Genomic DNA, 24,023 nt, shown 5'->3' on the forward strand with positions numbered 1-24,023 from the left:
CCTGTTCAGAATTTGTTCAGACCTTCGACCGTGCATGAAATTAACAAGATTCTTTTGGTGTCTCTCCTTTTTTACTTCCTTTGTCAGAAATGATCACAACTTTCCTTGACTTTCTTAGAGGTCTCAGGTGAATATATTCTTGCTATTTTCTGTAACAATTAATTTCCTCCACTCCCAATGCAAGAGGCCTACATTTCATGATGACCTCTATAAAAAACAAAAAAACACCAAAAAAGAGCCCCAAACAGCTGTATCATGAATGTGCTTGCTTTTCTTACTGTCTACGACTCTGCGTTAGGAGATTCAAAAACGGAGAGCCTGGGAAACTTTCTTTGGACTGAAACACCTTGAATCTGTGCTCGCCACAAACATGGCCAGTGACAGGAATGAGGAAAAGTTTGCAAGATGGAATCTTTCAAAAGCCACTTTTCTAGGTTCTGTAAACATGCACAGGGCACCAATCATCACCAGTCCTGTAAAAGGAAATATAGGAATGCCAACATAATCCAGGCCGCAATCCTTGACCCATTTACCTGGAAGGAAGCGAAGTCTCACTGGACTCAGAGGACTTTCCACTGACTTTCCATGCCTGAGTTATGAGAGTTTTCTAAGCAAAAGCTTTCCTCTTGTCTCTCTGGAAAGGTTTTAGGCTGAGTTGATCTTGTGCTCAAGGATGCAAAATTAATGTCTGTAGCACAGCTCTCTGCCAAATGAGGTAGATAGTAGACTTGTCCACGAAAGCTCACCTTAAAATATAACAGTTAGTCTTTAAGGTGCCACCACGTTTTTTGTCTGTTTTTATTTGTTATTTTTTATTTCGTTTTTACCTATAAAGTTGTTTATTAACCAGTTAAAACAACAAAATATTTTAGAAAGATTAATCTGTAATTCTAACTGGTTAGATTTTCGAATTGCTATCATATTATATCAGCTTTCTAGCCAAAGATAATCTTCTGCAGTTATAAAGAGTGTGCCAAAAGTGTGAAATATCTAAAATATCACTTTGCTAGAGCTTTCTTGATACACCAGCTCTGCAGGATTTTATATGGAACAGTGTCTCATTGAAAATCCAGCTCTATTTGTTCAGGACACAGAGAATAATGTGTATTCCTATGAGATACAATCTCTTAAGAAATGGAAGTCCTATGGCTCAGCCTGACATTTTGTTTACATTGCATTACTAGGCAGCCAACTGCCTACATAAAAGGAACAGACATAAGCAAGAAAAGAGACTGATCCAAGGGAAAGGAGGACTATATACCACATAAGATGAATATGTAAGAAAGCAATCTGTGATTTACACGTTGATAAAGCCTATCAGTGATATGCCAGTGGGGTTTTGTAATAAAACTTTCTCTAGAAGTATAGACATTTGAAGGGCAGTGCTAGGCGTTCCTGGTATCTTATTGTATGAAAATATATTAATCATAACATTTCTTTATTGGAATAAGTGTGTGGTTTTATGATGATTAGAAACATATTATAACAGTGTTAATTCAAATCAACCTTCCAGTGAAAAGCTATTCTTTAACTGCATTCCATGGCTCCTCCTGGCTCAGATAGCTATATTCTCAAAACCTCTGTTTATTATTTATTTAAGATATTTTTACCCCTCTTTTCTCATAAAAAAAGATCCACAGAGGCTTACAGTATTAAAATGAAATAGTATAAAAGCTAACAACAATACATTGTTACAGTTTTTAAAAATATTAAATATATTAAAAATGCATAGATAAAAGCACTACTCAAACATGTTAAGATCAACAAAAATAAAACAGTCCCATTTTAAGAACCCCCTTAGACACTCAGACACTAAAAGAAAGCCTGCTGGAGAGAAAGATCTGGACCTGCTTGTGGAAGAACAGCAAAGAAGGGGCCAGGCTGGCCTCATGCTAGAGAGAATTCCAGACTCTGGGACCAGTGACAGAGAATGCCCTTTCCTGTGCCTCCACCAATCCACACCTGTGAGGGTGGCAGGACTGAGAGAAGAGCCTCCCCTGGTGATAGTAAAACCTGGGCCAACTCATAAACAGAGGTGCAGTCTTTGAGATAGCTTGGACCCAAGCCATTTAGGGCGACATAGGTTAGGAGAAAATCAGAACCAAAAGCCTAGGACCGAAGAAGCTGAGCATGAGTTTTCATTGGCAAGAAAGATGCATGAGATGTCTCCTTGCTACACAAATGAAAAGGGTTATTCATCCATTGCAGCACAACCATGTTGTAGAGTAATTGTTCAAGAGCGGAGAGCTCAGATTTGCTGAACTGGAAGATAATCACATGTACAATTTTGAAATGCAGCTTTTGCTGAAGTTCAACAAGTCTGCTGAAACAGTGTCTGATTTGCAACAGGGTATAATTTTTTATTATTATTCAAACCATTTTCTCATTTCAATCTGATTTTGCTTTTATTATTGTTAATTCAGATTAGCTCATACCTTTTTGCTATCTGTGGAGCAACAAAAACTTTAGGAACAGAGGTTGTTCTGTGAAAACAACTTTAGCCACCTGACTATGGATGTCTCTTTTCTGGTTATCAGATCTTCAGAATTAATTTTATGTAAATTATTGCAAACCCTCCCAAAGTAACTTATTGTTACCATTGCAAAACTTTTGTCATTGTTGCAAAATGTTATCTGAAGCATTACTTTTTGCTATTTAATTACTTTTTAAAAATCCATTCAAAATAAATAAAATATTGGCAAAAATATTTGAAAACATCTCCCCATCCCACTGCCCCCCCAAAAAAACTTTTAAATGCACCAAAAGTAATGGTAAATAGAACTTTTTACCCAGTGTCATCAGAATTATTTCTGACTGAATTAGAATCGTAGAATTGCAGAGCTGGGAGAGATCCTATGGATCATCAAGTCCAGCCCCTGCTTTCTACACTTGTACATATACTGTAAATACACGTGCTGGATAAAGCTGGACGTGTCTTGAGTGATTTATTTCACCTTCTGGACCTGAAAATACTAACTCTGCCATTTCGCGGTAACAAACTCCACCCAGTCTGGCCAGTTGTGCTTCCCACTCTCGTTTCCATCTCCAGTGTTGCCTTACGGTGAGTGTGCAGCTGGGCTGGCCCTAAAGAAGTTGCTGGTGGTCACAATGTCAGGGTGTGGAACAAGGGGATGAGTCAGCCGCTCCTTGCAGGCTACCTTGCCCTCAACCTAAAATTATCTAGGGATCCTCTCTACAGGTGAAGTCCCACACTTCCTCAGCACCTTGAACCTTCTCAGCACTCAGCACCTCTTTTAGTTCCTCCTTAGCATCTGCCTAGGCACCTTCCTCCTCTCTCTACAAGGCCTCCCTTGCCTCATGCAAGAGTTCCTCATCCTCCTTGGAACCTCCCTTGGTCTCCACTGAAGCCTCTGTTAGGGTCCCCAGCTGGAAGACATCTCAGCCCTCCTTGTCCTTCCCCAGGTCTGTCACAGCCTCTTCCCTCTCCCTGCCCCAGACCTACCTCACACTCAGTAGCGGCTTGGTCCAAGGACTCTGCTCAGGTGCTTGGGGTTGAGGGCTGACAGCCTGCCCAAGGTGCCAGCAGTGACCCCTCACCCCAATATTTAGGAATTATGTGAGCTGCAGGTGAGCAACATCTGGAGACCCACAGGTTGCTCACCAATAGACTACAAGGACAAATAGTTCTATCTGACACAAGAGGAACTAGAATAGATGCCACCCATGCAATCAGAAGGATTTTAATGTCAAGCTCTGCTGGTTGTAATAACAAGTGCCTGTGAAGCTAATGGATATGATAACATACACACTGACCTTGTTTGATGGCAGAACAAGGAGGAAGCTGTTTTATTGCTATGTTGTCTTCTCCTGTAGCTTTACATAAAGGTTAAAAGAAGTTGGGTGGGGAGTGGGTTTCCCAGCAATAATTCAGAATGTTCCGATTATCCTGTGAAAATACAGACTATGTTGTCTCACAACCCTGTCTGGTTTTCTGTGACAAAACTCAGATATAAATTCAAATAGTGCCTAGAGGAGACATTCAAAGATATATTGTAAGACATTTCTTGAACAGTATCAAGCATCTCCCCATAAAAGTAAGCCCCAGTCTCTCTTTTAGACGTGGCAAGACACAGCAGCCAATGTTTCCTGTGAAGGACACGAGCGAAACGTGAACATTTGTCGTTTTTGCTGCTGCATTGTCCCTTGAGTAAAAGATGAAGAGTTTTGCAAAATGCTTAGAAGCCATTAGTGGAATCATTGTGGTTCATCACCCAGCGTTTCCCATGCAGGAGAGGGGGGAAAAAGTGATGCGAAAGCAGAACATTCAGCTACTGCTTCAAAAACATTTCCTGTATTGTATTGACATTTCTATAGAGCTTTTCATAAATGACATCTCTGAGGATTTTATGGATCCACAAGTTACCTGCCTTCACTGGCCTCTGCAGGTCAATGTCTGCTCTCACAAGCACACACACACTATATGATACGTTTGCTGAAAACCACAGAAACGAGGAGAGACTGGGCCTTCATTGGAAGAAAATGAAGCCAGCACAAAATGATCTTCTTCTCACTGGTGAAATACAAACAAACAAACAAAATTATCTTTAAAAAAAAACATTTTTACCAGGCTGCTTAATGTTACTTATTGCTCTCAATGGAAGTTGTTCCATTGGTGCTGTAACTGCTTTCAACTATCTCTCAGGTGTAGCTCTGCAGAATGAGAGACAACAGTTTGCCCCCAAACACATGTATCTTTTGTCAGGACAAGTGTTGGATGGTTGTAATTGATTTATTTTTAAATGATAATTTTGAATGATTTCATGAATAATTACTTTAATTATTTGGTTACTTATTATCCACTTTTCAAAGCAAGAACAGCCTTCACACAGAGGTGTATGATACTAAATTGGTATAAACATAGTTAAAACACTAAAAACTAAATACAGCAAACAGTACCACAAAAAGAGCTGCTGAGAACAAGACTGCAATAAAACAAAACAATTAAGGGGACTTCAGTATACCTAACATAAACCTTTAGTTTGATCCAACAGGGCTTTTCTTATTTCCTGGTAGCAGCCTGTGCTTTGGTCCTGATGCCTATATAGTATCTCTGATGCTTACAAAATATTCCGTTATTAGACCTGAAACTTTATTTAGCACAGTTACATTGTTATTGTTTTGGGCTGTTCAGTCACATCACAGTCTAGGGGGGCGGGGTATAAATTGAATGAATGAATAAATAAATAAATAAACTCTACATGGGTTTTCAAAGTACTGTATATGAGATGTTTATGGAGCAGTTTTACTATTGCCACCCTCCGGGAGTCTCCATGGTTGAGTGGGGATTTGAACCTATAGTCATGGCCACCCTTGCAATTCTGTCAGAAAATGCAACCCTTCTGTCAGAAAATTGTTGCAGTTGCAAATGTTTTGGTACTCACATGTTCATTTCTTTGGTTTGCATTGGAACAACACACACACACACAAAACAGACAAGAAAAGTCATATCTAATACAATCCCACACAGAAACCCAAAAATGCACTGGCCAAAATTATTGGCACCCTGTCTAAATTGTAAGAAATAACTGCTTTTCAAGCATGTGATGCTCCTTTAATTTGTATTTAGACACACCTGTCGCAAGTAAGAGGTGTGGGCAATATAGTAATCACACTTGCAACCAGTTAAGATGGAGAAAAGTTGACTCAACCTTTGTGTTGTGTGTGACACTGAGCATGGAGAAAAGAATGAGGAGTGAAGAGTTGTCTGTGGATTTGAGAGAAAAAAATTGTGGGAAAACATCGACAATCTCAAGGCTACAAGTCCATCTCCACAGATCTTAATGTTCCTGTGTCCACTGTGCACAATATCATCAAGAGGTTTACAGCCCATGGCACTGTAGCTAACCTCCCTGGACATGGACAGAAGAGCCAAATTACTGAAAAATTACAATGAAGGATTGTTCAAATGGTGGATACAGAACCCAGATTAACTTCCCAACACATTCAAGCTGCTCTGCACACAGGGTACAACAGTGTCAGCTTGCACTATCCATTGCCATCTGAATGAAAAGGGATGCTATGGCAGGAGATCTAAGAGGATACCACTGCTGAAACAAAGACATAAAAAAAGCAAGACTGGAGTATGCCAAAACGTATGTGACAAAAACCACAATCCTTCTGGGAGAATGTACTATGAACAGATGAGACAAAAGTAGAGCTTTTTGGTCATGGACATCGTGCCACTGTTTACAGAAAATGAAATGAGGCATTCAAAGAAAAGAACACAGTCCTTACAGTCAAACATGGTGAAGGTTCAAAGATGTTTTGGGGTTGCTTTGCTGCTTCTGGCACTGGATGCCTTGACTGTGTGAATGGTATCATGAAATCTGATGATTACCAAAGAATTTTGGGGCACAGCGTAGTGGCCAGTGTCAGAAAGCTGCATCTCCACCAGAGGTCATGGGTCTTCCAGCAGGACAATGACCTGAAAAAACTTCAAAAAGCACTCAGAAATTGTTACAAAGTGCAGGAGAGTTGTGAAATGGCCAGCAATGAGTCCAGATCTCATAGAACACCTGTGGGAGAGATATCAAAACAGCAGTTGGGAGAAGGCATCCTTCAAATCTGAAGGCCCTGGAGCAGTTTGCAAAAGAAGAGTGGTCCAAAATTCCAGTAGAGAGGTGTAAGAAACTCATTCATGGTTACAGGAAGTGATGGATTTCAGTTACAGTATTTCTTCCAAAGGGGGTGCTGCCAAATAATAAGTTAGGGGTGCCAATAATTTTGGCCAGTGCCTTTTTGGATTTCTGTGTGGGATTGTATCAGATTTGACTTTTCTTGTCTCTCTCTCTCTCTCTCTCTCTCTCTGTGTGTGTGTGTGTGTGTGTGTGTGTGTGTGTGTGTGTGTTGTTCCAACGCAAACCACAGAAATGAATATGTGAGTACCAAACATTTGCAACTGCAACAATTTTCTGAGAGAAGGGTTGCATTTTCTGACAGAATTGCAAGGGTGCCAATATTTTTGGCCATGACAGTAGGTCTCATAATCCCAGTTTATCATTTTATGTACTATACTACACTGGCTCTCCTGCAGTACTCACAAAATTCTATTATCTACAGTACTTCTGGCAGCAACAGTGTTTGCTGAATTCTGTTTCTTAAGAAAACTCTATGTGTCGGTGACCTCACATTCTGTATCACATTTTTAAAATTGCCTATGTGTCTTTCTAGGTTTCTTTCCCTGCATCCACGTCTGACAGTTCTGTAAATGTATGGTCTGACCTATTCTTGGTCTTATATAGAAAACCATGTTGCTAAACACTGCTATTCGTATCTCTTCCTTTCTTCATTCTACAAGCTATGTTCTGTGTAATTCAACAGATACAGCAGACATGTATAAATTAATCTCTAGTCCAGTCAAGCCAACATACCGGTAGTATAACTGATTTATCCGCACTTAATTAAACAAACTTGGCTTCAGTGTAATTACTGCACAAGTCTTGTGAAATGTGCAGGAATTAGCTTGCAAGACAAGCCTGAGCAATTCCTTCCACTGTCTCTTCCAATTGATTGGCAGCACAAGTAAGCAACTGATAAATACCTTTTCCTCCTTAACACTGTGCCAACTTTCTGTGAAGCTCCTGTGAGGCCTGTACACCTCTGGTAAACAGTTTCACTCACATGGAAGGTGTGACTTCAGCCTTAATTAGTGTTGATGAAATATGAGATCTGACCCAGTAAATGAGCCTAAGGTGATGCGCTTTATGGGTACTAAAGAAGATACGGTATTAATCTTCTGTTAATATACGGCAGGGGTGAGCACATTATGTGGGCTTCACAGAACCTTGGGAACAGGATAAGTGAACCTTGGAAATGATGCTGACAGAAAAGGGATTTTATTAGACCATTTCTCCATAAAATTATTGAAAGGATAAAGGCTTTGTTTGAATGCTGAACGCTATCAATACGTAGAGCAATGCGTAATCTAACATGCATTTGGAACAGAGTAGGTTAATCTGCAGCCTTCCAGATGTGGCCCCATTGGCTCTAGCCCATCTTGCCAATAATGAAGTATGATGAGAGGAGTAGTTCACCAACATGTGGAGAATGGGAGATTTCCCACCTGGGCTTTGGAGAACATTGTGACAGAAAACAGAGGAAGTGATGACGTAAACCGCCTGGATGAAGAAATTGCATCGTTTGCAAGAACCAGAGAAAGGAAGGCGCGACCCACACGCAGTCCAGACGTGCTCGGAAAAGGACCTCCGAGTTCAGGGGCCGTTGTGCTCCGTTACGTTTCGGCCGGCGAAGGGGTCGGAGTCGGAGGGGGGGGGGGAGACACACAGTTCAATCCTGCCTCGTTGCAGGGAACTGCATTAGAGACTGTACGGCGGAGAGGGAAAATACGCTGCCCTTGGGCAGCCGGCCTTCTCTCCTTCGGCGAACAAGTCACAATTTGTACCATATTCTGACCAATGATACTCATCCTTCCCGAACCCCAGCACAATGCTGTCGCTTCCACCCCAGACCGGCAGCCCCGGCCTCAGGCGGCCGCGAAGGAAGGAGGCGACGCCGCCCTCCCGCCTCCCTCAGCCTACTTTCCCCCCCCCCCAAGAGTAGGTGTGACTTTTCACTCGAGTTCCCTCCCACCTCCTCGTGGCGGGGGTGGGGGGAGGATGGGTTCGGGGGGGGGCGGGGTTGGTGCAGTGCGCCTGCGCACTCGGCGCAAGAGCCTAGCTGGCAGGTTGCTGTTGGTGGTTCCGCCATAGGACTCCGGCACTGGCGCGGCTGCCCGGGTTGGGTAACGGAGAGAAAAAGGAAGGGAAGAGACTGACGGTTTAGCTCGCGCGCCCTCGCGCGCTCGCCCCCTCTCGGTGGGTGGGGCCCCTTGGCTCGCTTTGGTTTCGGGGCGCGCGAGCGGGCACGAAGCGGTTCGGACGAGGCTCCATGGAGCTCCGGCGCCTGCCTCCGCCGCAGTCGCTCGCCTGGGGCTGAAGAGGAGTGTGTGTGTGGGGGGGTCTGTTCGCGGCTTTGTGCGAAGTTGGGCTCGGTTTGGAGACCCGACGGCGAGCCCGGGGAGGGTCCGCCGGCTGCGGGCTGTCGAGGCAGCGGAGCTAAACGGTTTCCCACCCAGCCCTCACCGAGTGGCAGGAAGAACCCCAGCCGCCCAGGAGGAGTCGGCGGCGGGAACCGACGACGCGGGCTGCCCACCTTCCTCGTTCCTTCCTCCTTTCTCTCACGGCTGGACTGTCGGTCTCCGCTTCTTCCTCTTCTCCGGCCCCGAAGCAACAAAGAGCCGGGAGAGTGGCGGGGAGCGCCACTACGGACTGCGCTCCTTTCCCTCCCTCTTCTTCCGTCTCCTTGGCCGAAATTCAGGGAAAGACCCGCGAGGGGCGCCTAGGCAGGCCCAAAGCGGCTCCCCTTGGTTGGGGAACCTGCAGAGGTGGTCGGTCCGGCTTCCGCATTTGGACACCAGCGTCTTCGGCCGGCTTTCCCCGCCTTCGCTGCGCTGCCTCCCAACTGCTGTGTTGCTTGTAATATACCCGGGTGTCTTCACTTCTCTTTTTTTTTTCCTTTTTAAATTGGGTTTAAAACGACCCCTCCTTCTCCTCCATCTTAAGCATCCTCAACAGTCTGAAGCGGTTGGATGGATACAAAGGGCCAGACATCTAGGATGTCCTCCTTTCCTCTTCAGATCGTTATCACCCATTTCATGACTGGTACGGAATAATACGTGTTTATGCACACAATATACATAGTTTTTTTTTTCGTTCAGGAGAGTTTTGGAAGACAGTAACATTTATTCAGGCTGAAAATGATCCTAAACTGGGTTTTGCCTTATTGGACCTGTGTATCTTCTGTGCCTGTTTTGGTCCTCTTTAACTGCCATGCTCTCCTAGTTAATGCAGATACCAGTCAAGCGTATTATACGGCTGTTATAAATGTGACTGTATTGAATCCTGAACGTCCTGCTTCGTTAATACTTGAGCGTGCACGCTATGGGCAGGATTCTCCCAAAAGAGCTGTCACAGGCCTGCTTCTTGCACCATTGCCAATTAATGGAGGTAAGCTCTTCTCTTGCAGTGTGTTTACATTGTTAAATTGCATATGCTAATACATGTTAAAATGTTTGCAAACACTCTCAGAAACATTCCTCCAGATTCCAAAGATGCAGGATTCATAAAAATGTTATTAAAGTTATTTCAAATTCAGGAGGTCAGAATACTGGCATCCTGTGGGTCAACCTGTGAAGTAGATTACATTTAGATTGTTTCATTTAGGTGTTATGGATAAAACCTAAAAGATGTAAGTAATTTGGAAAACATGTATCATACAGATATTTCCATAGTCTGTTGCAGCAAAACCAAGTGTTTTATAGTACCTTAAAAATTCCCAACATGTGATATACAATAAACTAGGTATTTTCATAACCTAGCAGGTATTACAGGAAAATGCCTGTCATATTGCCCCCACAGAAGTAAATATTTATGATTGTCATGCAGTGTGTATGTTGGCTCCCTGCGGAAGCCACAGCCTTGAGTTTATTTGAGCTGAGCAGGACTGTTTAGGATGGGGCATTTTGAAGATTGGTCATTCATAGGGCCACAGTAAGTTGGAGGCAGCTTGATGGCATGTAACAGCAGGAACAATGTATAAAATAGCACTTAGCATTCAGTGGTGAAGAGCAGAGCATTAAATCTTAGGTTCCCATATCAAAACCTAGCACAATACCACATGGGTTTTCATTTGTGGAAAAAGAAGTTGCCAGATATTATAGTGTGTCTCAAAGTATATAATACTTGGTAGCTTCTTTTTCATGGCTTTGAATGCCAATCCAGAGTTAGTATTTCTGTTTACCTGTGATCTGTTGGTATGCATGGGTTCCAATGCTCTGAGCAGTTATTCCAAATTATCAGCATTTTTTTAATTTTCGTTTTTTCTGGTTTTGGGAATGGAAAGAGATCGGGACAAGAATATTCCACAGGAAATGCTGTTTTGAATAATATGTAAATATGTACAGTGTTCAGAACTTCTAATTAGTCTCACTGTCTCATTTTTATGTAAATACACTGTTGTTCTGTGTGATTTGATCATCCTGCATGCTAAACTGGCTTGCCTATGTAGTTCTGTTACTGCTAAATATATGTCTTGAATATTGAGAAAATTAATGAAAGAATATGGCACTGGTACATTTTATTATGCTCTGTTCTGAAGTGCAAAATACTAGCTTGGTTGCTTCTTTGAAGGCCAGCAGGTAAGGGAGCCAAGTGGTCCTATCCTTCAATGAAGTAATATGAAAGATTTAGGGGTATAATAGAAAAAATTAGTCTATCCCAACCTAGGTTTATATAAGATGATCTCTAGTATAGCCAAGCCTAATGTTAATTGGGTACAGCTTTTTAGTATCATTTTCTGTTATTTTGGCAACAAGACTTCCTTTTTTGCAATGTTAAGTACATCTGAACTAAATAACATAATATGCCCAATTATTAAAAAAAATTTGGATCACTGTATTTATTTTGTATGATATACTATACTGTCCAGAATGCAATTGAGTAGGGCCAGAGTAAGTCCATCAGCAAAATTTTAGTGGCGATTTGGCGTTATTTAGGTAAGGGATTTAGGTCTCTGACTGCAGAGCCATAGGTTGAGAGTACAGTGGTGCCTCACTAGACGATGATAATCTGTTCCACTGAAATTGCTGTTTAGCGAAATCATTGTCTAGCGAAAAGCATTTCCCCATTGGAATGCATTGAAACCTGTTTAATCTGTTCCAATGGGGAAAAATCGTCGTTGACTAGCGAAGATCGGCCAAAGCCGCTTTGCGAACCGCCAATCAGCTGTTTAAATCGATGTCTTGCGAAGCATAGGTCCTGAAAACACCTGTTTTGCGAGCACGGAGGGAGCTGTCAAAATTGTTGTCTAGCAAAAATTGGTTTGTGAAGCAGGGTCCAAACACTGTCCAGCGAAATTCCCCCATAGAAATCACTGTTTTGCGAATCGCTATAGCGATCGCAAAAAGTCAATGTCTAGCTAAAAAATTGTCATGCGGGGTAACTGTCTAGTGAGGCACCGCTGTACATTTTCCCACTTTTCCTCCTTTGAGTAGAACCAGCCTGTGTGGCCTTGGGCAAGCTGCACAGTCCTGGGGTGCTTCCCAGAAGAAGGGAGTGGTAAACCACTTTTGAGTATTGTCTACCTGAAAAACCCTATGAAGGATCACCATCAGTCAATTTACTTGAGAACACATGATGATGATTATTATTATTATATTAAAGAATGTGGCATTTCTGGTTTTGTGTTGTGTGCCAAGTTGTGTGACTGATGTGTGACAAGATTAAGAGTTACATCAGTGGACTTACTTTGCTCCTGTAAGTAATAGAATTCTGGCCACTTTTATAAGCACTGTTGAGTACCACGTTCAAAGATAGTGCAGAGATTTTAAAAACAAATAGAAATGAAATGAAAACTTAATTTTTAATTAGCTTTTGCAACTTCTGGACCACTTTCGAAATTGGTACAACAACAACAACAACAACAACAACTAATAATAATGATGATGATGATGATGATGATAGTAGTAGTAGTAGTAGTAGTAGTAGTAGTAGTAGTAATAATAATAATAATAATAATAGTAATAATAATAGTAATAAAAGTCAATTCTATGGTGACCTTTTCCAGGGTTTCTGGATATGGGGTCTTGAGAAGTGATTTATCATTCTCTTTTTCTGGGGGCATTCAGAACTTACCCAAGGCTACACAGGTTGACTCTTCTGGGATGTACAGTAGGGAATTGAACTCTCAATCTCTTGCTCTGCAGCCTGACATCTACCCTTGGAGCTATCCAGCCAGCATGTCGTATAATAATAATCATATGCTCTCAAGTTAATTCTGACTTATAGCAACCTTTTCCAGGGTTTTCCAGGTAAACTGTACTTCAATGTGGTATACCATTCTCTTCTGTGAGTGCCCTGGGACTGTGCAGATTGCTCAGGGTCACACTGGCTGGCTGTATTTGTAGGAGGCACAGTGAGGAAAAAAACTCCAAACCTATGGCTCCACAGCCAGATACTCCACTGAGCTGTCCAGTCGACTGAATAGCATGTAGTATAAACATGTAAAAATTATTATTTTTATTGTATTATGGTATTTCTGACATGAATGAAGAAGGAAGGATGTAAAATAATTAATAGAGGATAATTGGTTCAGTGTTGAAACAATAGCAAGCACAAAACCTTTCTTGTCTATTTGAGGGGTAAAATTCCTTGTTGACTAGGGAATCTTGCACATAATGTCTACCATTAAAATGATGGCTGTGACACTTGAAGTGAGGGCAAACATTCCGGGTCTGTAGCATCACCAAAAAGTAATGATGTATGTTATGTGCTGTTAAGTTAGAACCAACTTACATTGATCCTAATAGGGCCTTCAAGGTAAGCAAGATAGCCAAGGAGTGGTTATACTAGTTCCACAATTCCATTCAGTTTTCGTGGCTGAGTGGGGATTTGAGTGCAGGTCTCCTGAATCCTAGTCCAGCACTATATCAGCTATACTACATTGAGTGCCCCAGTTATCTTCTATAAATAATAATCATGTGCCATCAAATGAATTCTGACTTACGGTGACCCTTTACAGGGTTTTCAGGATGGAGAATTCTCGAAAGTGGTTTACATTCCCTTCTTCTAGGGGTGCCCTGTGTGCAGCTTGGCCAAGGCCACAGCGGCTGGTTCTGCTCACAGGAGGCACAGTGGAGAATTGAACTCCAACCTCTGGGTCTGCAGTCAGATACCTAAATTACTGAGCTATCTAGCCAGCCGATAGCTATTAATTTTCTTTTCATCCAAGTCCTGTGCAAAAGACCCATGTGATAGAAGTTATCAGTTATGGAGAGTCTTCCATAGAAATATCCCTAAAATATGTGTCAAAGCTAGTTAGAATGTGACAGATAATCACCATAAATTCAAATCTGAGATAATACTGTGAGGTAATTAATGCAGCTGTGTGAAAGTTGATGCCATATGTGCAATATGAAGCAAGAGTGGTGTATTCTGCATTAGCTGCACTTTTCACCAGACTATGCTGATAACAGCAACAAGGTCTTTGCAATCTGAGAGTGACATCCGACATCACAGTATGTCCCCTCCTCCCACCTCCAAATTGCTTGAGAGGGTCTCCAGCTCTTGGAACTGAATTTTGGGGTACAGCAAAAAGGGGAATTTGTTACACTGTTGTTTCAATTCTGGAGATATAAACCGCTAGATTTTACTCTGTGAAGATACTTAATGGTTCATATCACCTGAACTTGTGTTTCATCAGCTTTTGCTTCACTGCGTATCTCATCATCCTTCACTGTTGATCAGAGGTGACAGGCACTGCAACATCTGATGGGCCACAACTTGTCCACTCTTGATGATAAACAGTTTTGATTTGAAAGCCAAACAGCAATCAAATTGAAACTGTTCATCATCAGTTTCGATTTGGTTGCTGTTTGGCTTTCAGAACAAAACTGAGCCTAGGAATGTTCAGTCTTTAAAATGTTCTTGTTTAGATTACTAGTAGGCATCCTTCAGTCTCGAAAGACTATGGTATCGTGCTCTGTATGGAGGACTTGGAACAGCGTCTAGTGTGGCTGAGGAGGCCAATTCGAGAGTGACAATCCCTTCCACACTGGAGACAAATCCAATCTGTCCCCTGTCCAGCTCCCTGGTTTTGCTTCCTTTGTGACTTCCTCTTTGCCTCAGCCTGCTGGACAAGGGTCTCTTCAAATTGGGAGAGGCCGTGATGTACTGCCTGCCTCCAGGCTGAACGATCAGATGTCAGAGTTTCCCATCTGTTGAGGTCTATTCCTAAGGCCTTCAGATCCCGCTTGCAGATGTCCTTGTATCGCAGCTGTGGTCTCCCTCTGGGGCGATTTCCCTGCACTAATTCTCCATATAGGAGATCCTTTGGAATCCGACCATCAGCCATTCTCACAACGTGCCCAAGCCAGCGTAGACGTCGCTGTTTCAGTAATGTATTCATGCTGAAAATTCCAGCTCGTTCTAGGACTACTCTATTTGGAACTCTGTCCTGCCAGGTGATACCAAAAATCCGTCGTAGGCAACGCATATGGAAGGTGTTCAGCTTCCTCTCCTGCCGGGCACAAAGTGTCCAGGACTCGCTGCAGTACAGGAGTGTGCTCAGGACACAGGCTCTATAGACCTGGATCTTGGTATGTGTTGTCAGTTTCTTATTGAGCCATACTCTCTTTGTGAGTCTAGAGAACATGGTGGCTGCTTTCCCAATGCGTTTATCCAGCTCGACATCTAGAGAGAGGGTGTCAGAGATGGTTGAGCCAAGGTACACAAAGTCATGAACAACCTCCAATTCTTGTGTGGAGATGGTAATAGAGGGAGGCGAGTCCACACCCTGGCCCATGACTTGTGTTTTCTTCAGGCTGATTGTTAGTCCAAAGTCTTGGCAGGCCTTGCTGAAACGGTTCATGAGTTGTTGGAGGTCTTCAGCAGAGTGGGCAACAATGGCTGCATCGTCTGCAAAGAGGAAGTCCCTCATGCATTTCAGTTGGACTTTGGTCTTCGCTCTCAATCTAGAGAGATTAAAGAGCTTTCCATCTGATCTAGTCCGGAGATAGACACCTTCTGTTGCAGTTCCAAAGGCATGCTTCAGCATGACAGCAAAAAAGATCCCAAAAAGTGTTGGTGCGAGGACACAGCCCTGTTTCACTCCGCTTCGGATGTCAAAGGGATCTGATGTTGAGCCGTCAAAAACTACAGTGCCTTTCATTCCATCGTGGAAGGACCTGATGATGTTAAGGAGACGGGGTGGACATCCAATCTTGGGAAGTATTTTGAAAAGGCCATCCCTGCTAACCAAGTCAAATGCTTTTGTAAGGTCTATGAAGGCCACTAAGAGTGGCTGTTGTTGTTCCCTGCATTTCTCCTGCAACTGTCGGAGGGAGAATACCATGTCAGTGGTGGATCTATTTGCTCGAAATCCACACTGTGATTCCGGATAGACTCTGTCTGCAAGCACCTGGAGCCTCTTCAGCACAACACGGGCAAGCAGCTTCCCTACAACGCTAAGAAGAGAGATACCACGGTAGTTATTGCAGTCACCCCTGTCACCTTTGTTCTTGTACAACGTGACGATGTTTGCGTCCTTCATGTCCTGTGGTACTCCACCTTCCCTCCAGCAGAGACAAAAGATTTCATACAGTTCGGTGATGATGATCTCCTTACCGCATTTCAGCACTTCAACAGGGATGTTGTCCCTTCCAGGTGCCTTGCCAGAGGTGAGGGAATCCAAGGCCGCATTTATTTCTGCTAGGGTTGGTTCGCTGTCCAGCTCTTCCAAGACAGGCAGGCACTCAATGTTATTTAATGCTTCTTCGGTTACTACATTCTTTCTGGAATATAGCTCGGAGTAGTGCTGCACCCAGCGTTCCATCTGCTGTGCTCGGTCCTGGATGATCACACCTGTAGTAGACTTTAAGGGAGCAGATTTCTTCTGTAATGGACCTAAGGCCTGCTTGATACCAGGCCTTGATTGGTACCTAAGGCCTGCTTGATACCTGCTTAGATTACTAGACTGAATTATACATGCTGCTCTTCCCTCCCCTCTAAAAGGAACTGCCCTAATTTTTAAAAATTAAGTGACAGTTGTATTAGCCTAGAAAGTCTGAAAACTAGTTGTAAACTATCTTGGGTAGAATAAGTTTGGAAGAATATTCATTTGGATTAAAGTGTGTGATGTGGGTCAAATGAGGAATATTTTTGTGCATGTCTGTGTTGTCAGAACTCTGAGATTTATGCTTGTATCTTTTCCTTACAGCCACACTTTACATTTTTTATTATATCTTGTCTTTGATTTTCCTCTACTATTTTTGCTTGTCTTTTTAATCCGTTTAATAGAAGGCAACATATTTGTAATAGATTATTACCTTTTATATTCCATTTTGAACAGAGTTACTGGCCAAAATCTTGTTGCACAACTATGTGTAGTCAACTGTGGTACTAGCACAAGGAAGAAGTGTGATCCTGGGGGTGATCACAGAACAAAGGAAGGCTAATTGCCTTAGAGAGAGAACAAAGGAGTGGACAGTGGATGTCCAAGCCAGCGGAGCCTACAGGCAACGCCCTGAGAGCTCTTTTATTTACTTAGTATGATTTACATAGTATGTTCTTAGAATTCAGATAGGCTACTAGTTACCTAATCATAACTAGGACTGCCTAAAATAACCCTTTGATCTTATGCTGTACCTCTAAGCAAAAGGGCAGAATAAGGGGTTACCCCGCCTGCTAGCAGCTGCCGCTTCCCACCAGGAGTGTATGCATGTGTCACGTTCCTGGGGGTTACAACAGCCGAAGTCCGATAAACCAGTCCAGGGTCAAGAATACCAAGAATGCAAAGCCAGTGTCCATAAATCAACTCACAGAAGGAAGTCCAGTGTCAAAGTCCAGAGTCCGATACACAGCGTAGTCCAGAGTCAGAGTCCGAAGTCCAATACCGGCGTAGTTCAAGGGCAGAGTCCAGGGTCAGGAACATGATACAAGAAACGTGGATGCAAGCCAAGGTTTTGACTCCTTGCTTCCACAGAATTTCTGGCTTCACTGGGAGCTGTTTTATAGTAAAACAGCTCCTTGAGCTGCTGGAAAGCTTTCTATCCTGTTAATACTCAGGACTAGATGCATGTAGGTTTCTGTGGACAGCCTTTGAGTGATCCTCTGATCTTCTGGTCCTAAGTCTTTCCCGAAGCCTGCCCCGAAGCCTGTCTGCTTGGAAGGAGAATCTGGAGGCGGTTCAGGTGTTTCTGATCTCTCCACATTCTCTTCAGCCACAGTTAACCCTTTGGGTTCCAGGTCTTCGGAAGCACTCATGACAGTATGTCACTGGAACCGAATGCAGCTACAGTACAGCCTTTAAGCAGAAGCTTCCCGCATGATCCCCAAAACACTCTCATTGGTGCATTGTACAACCAGTCATTCTGGGACACAAAACGGATTACACAATTGCATAGCACATTTCTTTGTTGCTGGGCATAACACCTGGCATGTTTAAACTGGCATAACTTTACATTATGCAGGCATGAACAGGATTTTGCCTACTACATTTTAAGAAATTATTGATGTACAACTTGGGTTCAGGTGAATGTAAATCAAGGTCCTTTAAGGAGAAATACAGGGTAAAAATATTTCAAATAATAATAAATGCTAAATGGCATAGTATTTCAGGTACCATTGTTTATCTGAATTTAGTTTTAGTCGAATGTCGTAAATCTGATTTCCAGCTCTAGCGAGACACAGTAAATGCTTAGGCTACAGGACATCGGTTGGGTGATGCTAACACATTGACAGATGGGTTGTTTAAATAGCTATATCTATTTGAACAACTTTTCCAGTGTTTGGATATATGTATTGACACATAAGGGGACATGATCAAGAGCATTATATATGTGGATGACACTACATAAATAATAGTGAGCAATTCTTTCTGATTTGTTGATCATAATAAACAAATTTTAAATAGTGGGCAGTTGCATATGATATTATCCTGCATTGTGCTAATTGGAATGGTTAGGACATGAACCTGCGTTCTGCTTTCTTTCCTAATGATCATACACACAAATCAGTGCTAGTAGGTCACACTCACACTTATCCTAATAACAAATTTGTGACTCTGAGGGAAGTTTCTTACACAGTGTGAAAATGATGTTTTTTCTTGTCCTTCCATTTCTCTGTCACTTAAAAAAGCAAAGTTAGATCCCCTGATCATGTGCTTCTTTGTGAGGGAGGATTTTAAAAAGAGAGAATTTGAAGAATTTTAAAGTATGTTTTTATTAAACTTTTTTTTAACCAAGAGATATATTGATCTTAATATACATAAAAAATACATGTAAACTTTATTGTTGGAAATTAAAATGAAGAATAACCATTGATGACTAGCCACTGATGACCTTTTATTGAATATTGTAATCAGGATAACTTTTCAGATCAATTATCCTCATCATATGCAGATTAATTAAATATGTTAAAATGTGTAACAACACAAAACTATTATATGGAAAGATGGTAGATGGCACTTATTAAATAAAACATGTATTTGACATTTTATGTTGGGTATGTCTGGTATTGCTATTCATTTTAAAAAAAATTTTATACAGTACTGTTCTTTTTGAAGTGTTAATGATCCTTTTTGTAACAGTTTTTGAACTTCGTGGACAACAATAAAAGTTAATTACTTTTAAAAATGAGGAGTAATGTAGAAATAATGAATACAATAAAATCCATTGTATAATTTATGCCTGTAGAAGGATGACATCACCAGACAGGGGCTAATTCAGTAATTAAAAACTTCTTACTTCTGTGGCTTTTCCAGCTCCCATGTAATTCTTTTCATTGTGTGGAAGCTGTTGAAACCACAGGATGAACGGTTGTGTCTTTAATTACTGAAAGTCTCCTCCTGACAGTAATCTTATCTGGCAGTGATGATTTTTAGTAATGAAAGACTATTGGGCTCCCTAGCTTCTACAAGATAAAAGCAATTACACAGGAATTGGAAAAGCCATGGTTTTTAATGTTCAAAAATCATTCCCTTGTGGGAACATCCTCATACTTTTGTGAATGTAAGGTATGCCAACAGGATTCCAGCAATAATTTTATATGTGTATATTTGTGATAGTTTTTGTTTCATTATTTGAAACTGATTCACTTGTCCAGAATCTGAATATATTAAAAATATTAAAAGAAAAAATTCCAGAAAAATAATGTTCACATACATTACTGGAATGGGCCACTAGAGGGAGCAAGAGACCATGCTATAAATTCTGTTCCCCCCCTTTTCTATGCTCTCTCTCTCATCTAAGTTTTCAGTATCCATTGGGGCTTTGAACCAATCCCCAGTGGACATGGGAGTCCTACTGTCATTCTCACTTTGAATTCTGGCAATTTTGCAGTGTATAACTGATTTCACATTACTTCAGTTTCTCAGTTTTTCATATAAGTAAGTAAAGTAAAAGTTTATTATAGCCACTGGCCATTAAAACCATAAGCATATACATTACAGTGCATAATAAAATGATATAATATTTTAGCATTCAGTTTTTCAAATCATAACATCCCAACTGTACAAATCACTGCAGTTTTAAAATTGTATATTAATTAAAATGTACTGTCCCAGTTTGGTCATTTCCAATATTGTGAAGTGGCTCAATTATTAAGAAAAGAGATGTACAGCAGCAGTTATGTAGTTTATCTATCATTCGCACTGAGCTGATACAAGTAGTATTAGTTTATATTGGGTTCCCTGTTTCATGAACAGTGAAATGTAGCAGTGATATAGAATCAGTACATTTTATGAAACACATCTTTAAGAAGTAGGATATCACATGTGGCTGATTTAAGCATCCTGTTGTATGCTTTATTAGCTGTAACATGTTGGTGATCTTGAAAATTATACCCAGTGTCCCTTTAACATCATGTTTTTTCCTCTAATTAGCTAACACTAAAAATGGCAGGGTGGATAAAAATCAATGATTAAAAAAAACCTAATTGATTTAAATAAATAAAAAATGAAGTCCACCCTGTAAAATGGATCCCCTTAACACACTGATTGAGTCCTTTTCATAAAGATATGCTATAGCATTTGGAAAATCATATGAAAATATGTGTTTTTGCAGCTAAACACAGGCTTCTGGCTTCTGTATCCTCTGACTATTCAGAAAGTGATATTTTGTGGTGATTCAACAGATTGAATTCAGTGTACAGTAATTGACAGAGGGAGATACGAGTAAACTGTAGGGTGCTCTTTGCCAACATTTACATTTGTTTTTTTGTTTGCTTCATGACTGTATGAAGAATTGTGCTTTAGTTTTTAAAAATCTTGGTTTAGTGATGTAACTGAGGCCAGTGTAGTACCAAATTGTCAATTTTAGTTTGCATGGGATGTTCAGCTTTCACAGTGCAGATTCCTGAGGTATAATTTGAGTCACCATAAACTGGTGTAGAGGAAGTGTCAATTTGCCTGTATCCTGAAGTGGCACGCTTATTAAGGCACTTCACAATATTGGAAATTCAAACTGAAGGAGCTTTGACAACAAGAAGGCTCACTTTTTGTTTGCTTCCAGCAATCATATGCACTGTAAACAGATCAAACCCCAGAGCACTTCTGCATGTGTCAAAAAAAGTAGAAGCCCCTGACAAGGACTCAGAAAGTTGCAGATAAGAATGCACTGGGGTCAGTTTTGCTCACTCCGGTGATTGCATTTGTGTGACTGCAAAAAAGAAGAAGAAGTGAACTAACCTGTGGAGCAGATCAAAACAGAGGGCTAAATACGGGTCTCATTGCATTGAAAGTAAAAACGAATAACTTCTATTAAGTAATCACTTCTACTTCCTCTTATGATTAAGTAAAGTGACTTTACATAGTGTGATCTTAAACTTGTTACAGACAAGCTTGAGTAACTGATGCCTGAAAGGTCTGTTGGGGTTGTTTTATTATTGCACAGGAGTGCAGCAATAGATATTGTCCAGCAGCGTAATTCAGCATTCCGTAAGCCAACTCAAAAATAGGGGTGCCCCAAACAGAAACTTAGAACTTTGAAACTGAATCTCAGACCGGCACCAAATCTGGCATAGACGTAAAAGATAGTCTACTCTTGCTCTGTGCCAAATTTGGGGGTCTTTGGGCAAACAGTTTTTAAGTTACAATACTTTAAAAAGCAAGACTGTCTCCCCCCCCCCCGCAGATATTGGTGACCTTTTCTGTCTGCAGATTTAAAACAGATCAAAGACATTGAAAACCCCAAACTTGCTTACCTTGAAAGAGAATGGTTAGTCACAGGCCCCTTTTTAAAAATTTGTAAGGAATCCAGGTTTTAGGGGGATGTAATACTCATATAGGGGGGGAGCAATTTGAAAGGCAAAAAAGTCTGACTTTCTGGCTTTCTTGTCAGCACAAACATTCTAAATGTAAGCATGATTGCAAGCTTGGGGAGTGGGGAAGGAGATCTGACCTTGCTAGTCAGGAGCAAATTAAATTACTCTCTGGAGAACTTTTTAATTCCTTCCTGGCCAAACAGACAAAAAAGATTTTCTATTTCTGGTGTAAAATTGTTTAAAAATAGAGAATAAATATTCAGAAGTTGCTGGTTCTTTTGCTTTGTGGCTGGCGATGATCTACCTTGATGTTAGCAGAGCTTGGGCGCTTATTCCACCCATCTTGTCACTGTACAATTGTTTGATAGTTAAGAAAAAACCTCTAAAGATTCTATGCACCATCAAGTCACTTTTGATGTGTGGTGACAGTTGACCTGTCCGGGTGTAATAAATGCGGGGTGATTGGGCTACAAAGGGTGTGTTGAGGTGAGGGGAAAGAAGTGATGTGCTGTTTTGTGTGCTTCTCCCATTCCCACAGCAAATGACCCCTTGTAGCCTGATCAGCTATCAGTTTATGTGTTTTCCTTGATTCTCTGCGGAGAGACATGGAAAGCAGGTCTTCTTCTCCCATGCTATAGACACAAAGCAAGGTTTACCCTATTTATTTGAGAGTAAGTTTACCTGATTTACTTACAAGTAAGGAGACCACAGCAACAGCTGCGGCATGAGGGGAGAACATTGGGGTGAAGCTTGGGGAGACAGAAGGCAGGTAATCCCCCTTTCTCCTGAGCTGGGGCTCTGTGGGGCTGCACGGCCTTCTGTGGATGAAGCCCTTTGAATCAACATTGTCCTCTTCCATGCCTTTTCTCTCAGACCTCATTCAGGGGGCTGGGGTGACTTTCCTTTAAAAAAAAAAAAGAGTAAATAGTCCTGTGCCAGTTTAGTATGGGACAGCTCTTAAAGGGGAAGGGTCGATTGTTCTGAGTAGAAACAAGTGGGCAAGAACTTTTCTTTCATGCCAAATTTATTTATTTATTTATTTGATTTATACTCCACCTATCTGGACCATCAGACCACTCTAGGCGGCGAAGAGTGCCATCAGGGTTCCATATACCATAACTATATGTTTCAATGAACAGGCTCTATACGAGTTACTGACGTCCAGAGTGCCCTGTCATTAACAGCTGTGCTCAGATTTTGAAAACCAACAGCATATCATGTTAGGTTGTTATTACTTCCTGCTGCCCACCCCTTTCCTAACAGTATTTTCTTTCCCAATAAGTTCTGTTCACATCTTGCAAACTAACAGTTGTGATTCCTCTATTGAGTCAAACCATCTCAGGTTAGGTCTTCTGCTTTTCCTACTGCTTCACCTCACTTTTCCAAGCAATATAGAATATTCCGGTTACTTCTGTATTTCCATTATATGTGCATGGTAGAATAGGCTCAGTTGACTCATTTTTGCTCTAGTCTGAATGTAGGCATGACGTGATTGAGCACCCACTTTTTTTCCCAGCTGTCTTTCATATCTGTATGGCTGTCCTACAACACTACATTTCAAATGAGTTGATTTGTTGTCCCTGTCTTTCTTCACTTTGTTTCTTTCAGGTAGTATGAATGATTTTGACCTTGCTTTCTGGTGACATTCTTTATGAACTCCAGCCTCTTCCTTTTTTTGAATTTCAGAAGGCAAAAGGACATATTTTGGAAAGCATGCACACATGTCCATAGATCTTTTGATCTAATATACCCTTTCTTTCTCAGCTTATGTAATTCAAAAAAGGGGATTGAAAATTAAAACATAGCTTTCTAGCCTACATTCTGTTGAACAGGCATGATGACATTAGTTTACTCAAGAGGTTAAAGGGGGCATTTGTTTCTCCATTGTATGTGTTATACCTACTCACGCCTTTGCTTCACCATTTCATTAAGTCAAAAAGAAGCTTTCAAAATATTTTGGCACAGAGAGACTACATCTACCTCCAAGCAGTTCTTACTTCTGTGTTCTCCCAGTGACCATAGTACAGATCATGTACTCATCATCTGGAATCCTTGAGCGTTGAGTATTTCTACAGGAGAGAAATTTCTGTTGGAATTTATGTGTAGTGTATGTATATTTAAACTCCCATTTTAAAAAGCCAGGAAATTCAGTTCTTCCAAAAAACAAAACAACAACAAAACCCCCCAATA

At 41.3% G+C, this 24,023-nt stretch overlaps 1 protein-coding gene across 2 annotated transcripts in view; it reads left to right on the forward strand.

Moving 5' to 3' along the window:
• Positions 1 to 9,775: 9,775 nt before the first annotated feature.
• RNF130 (ring finger protein 130) overlaps positions 9,776 to 24,023 on the forward strand; it is a 90,233-nt gene continuing 75,985 nt past the window's right edge. For both annotated transcript variants that reach the window (XM_020782755.3, XM_020782754.3), the window contains exon 1: positions 9,776 to 10,025. In XM_020782755.3, coding sequence (XP_020638414.3) covers positions 9,776 to 10,025 — 250 coding nt within the window. The remainder of the gene's footprint in view (positions 10,026 to 24,023) is intronic.

This window comes from Pogona vitticeps, chromosome 2, assembly GCF_051106095.1.
Source record: "Pogona vitticeps strain Pit_001003342236 chromosome 2, PviZW2.1, whole genome shotgun sequence".
NCBI classification, from domain to species: Eukaryota; Metazoa; Chordata; class Lepidosauria; order Squamata; family Agamidae; genus Pogona; species Pogona vitticeps.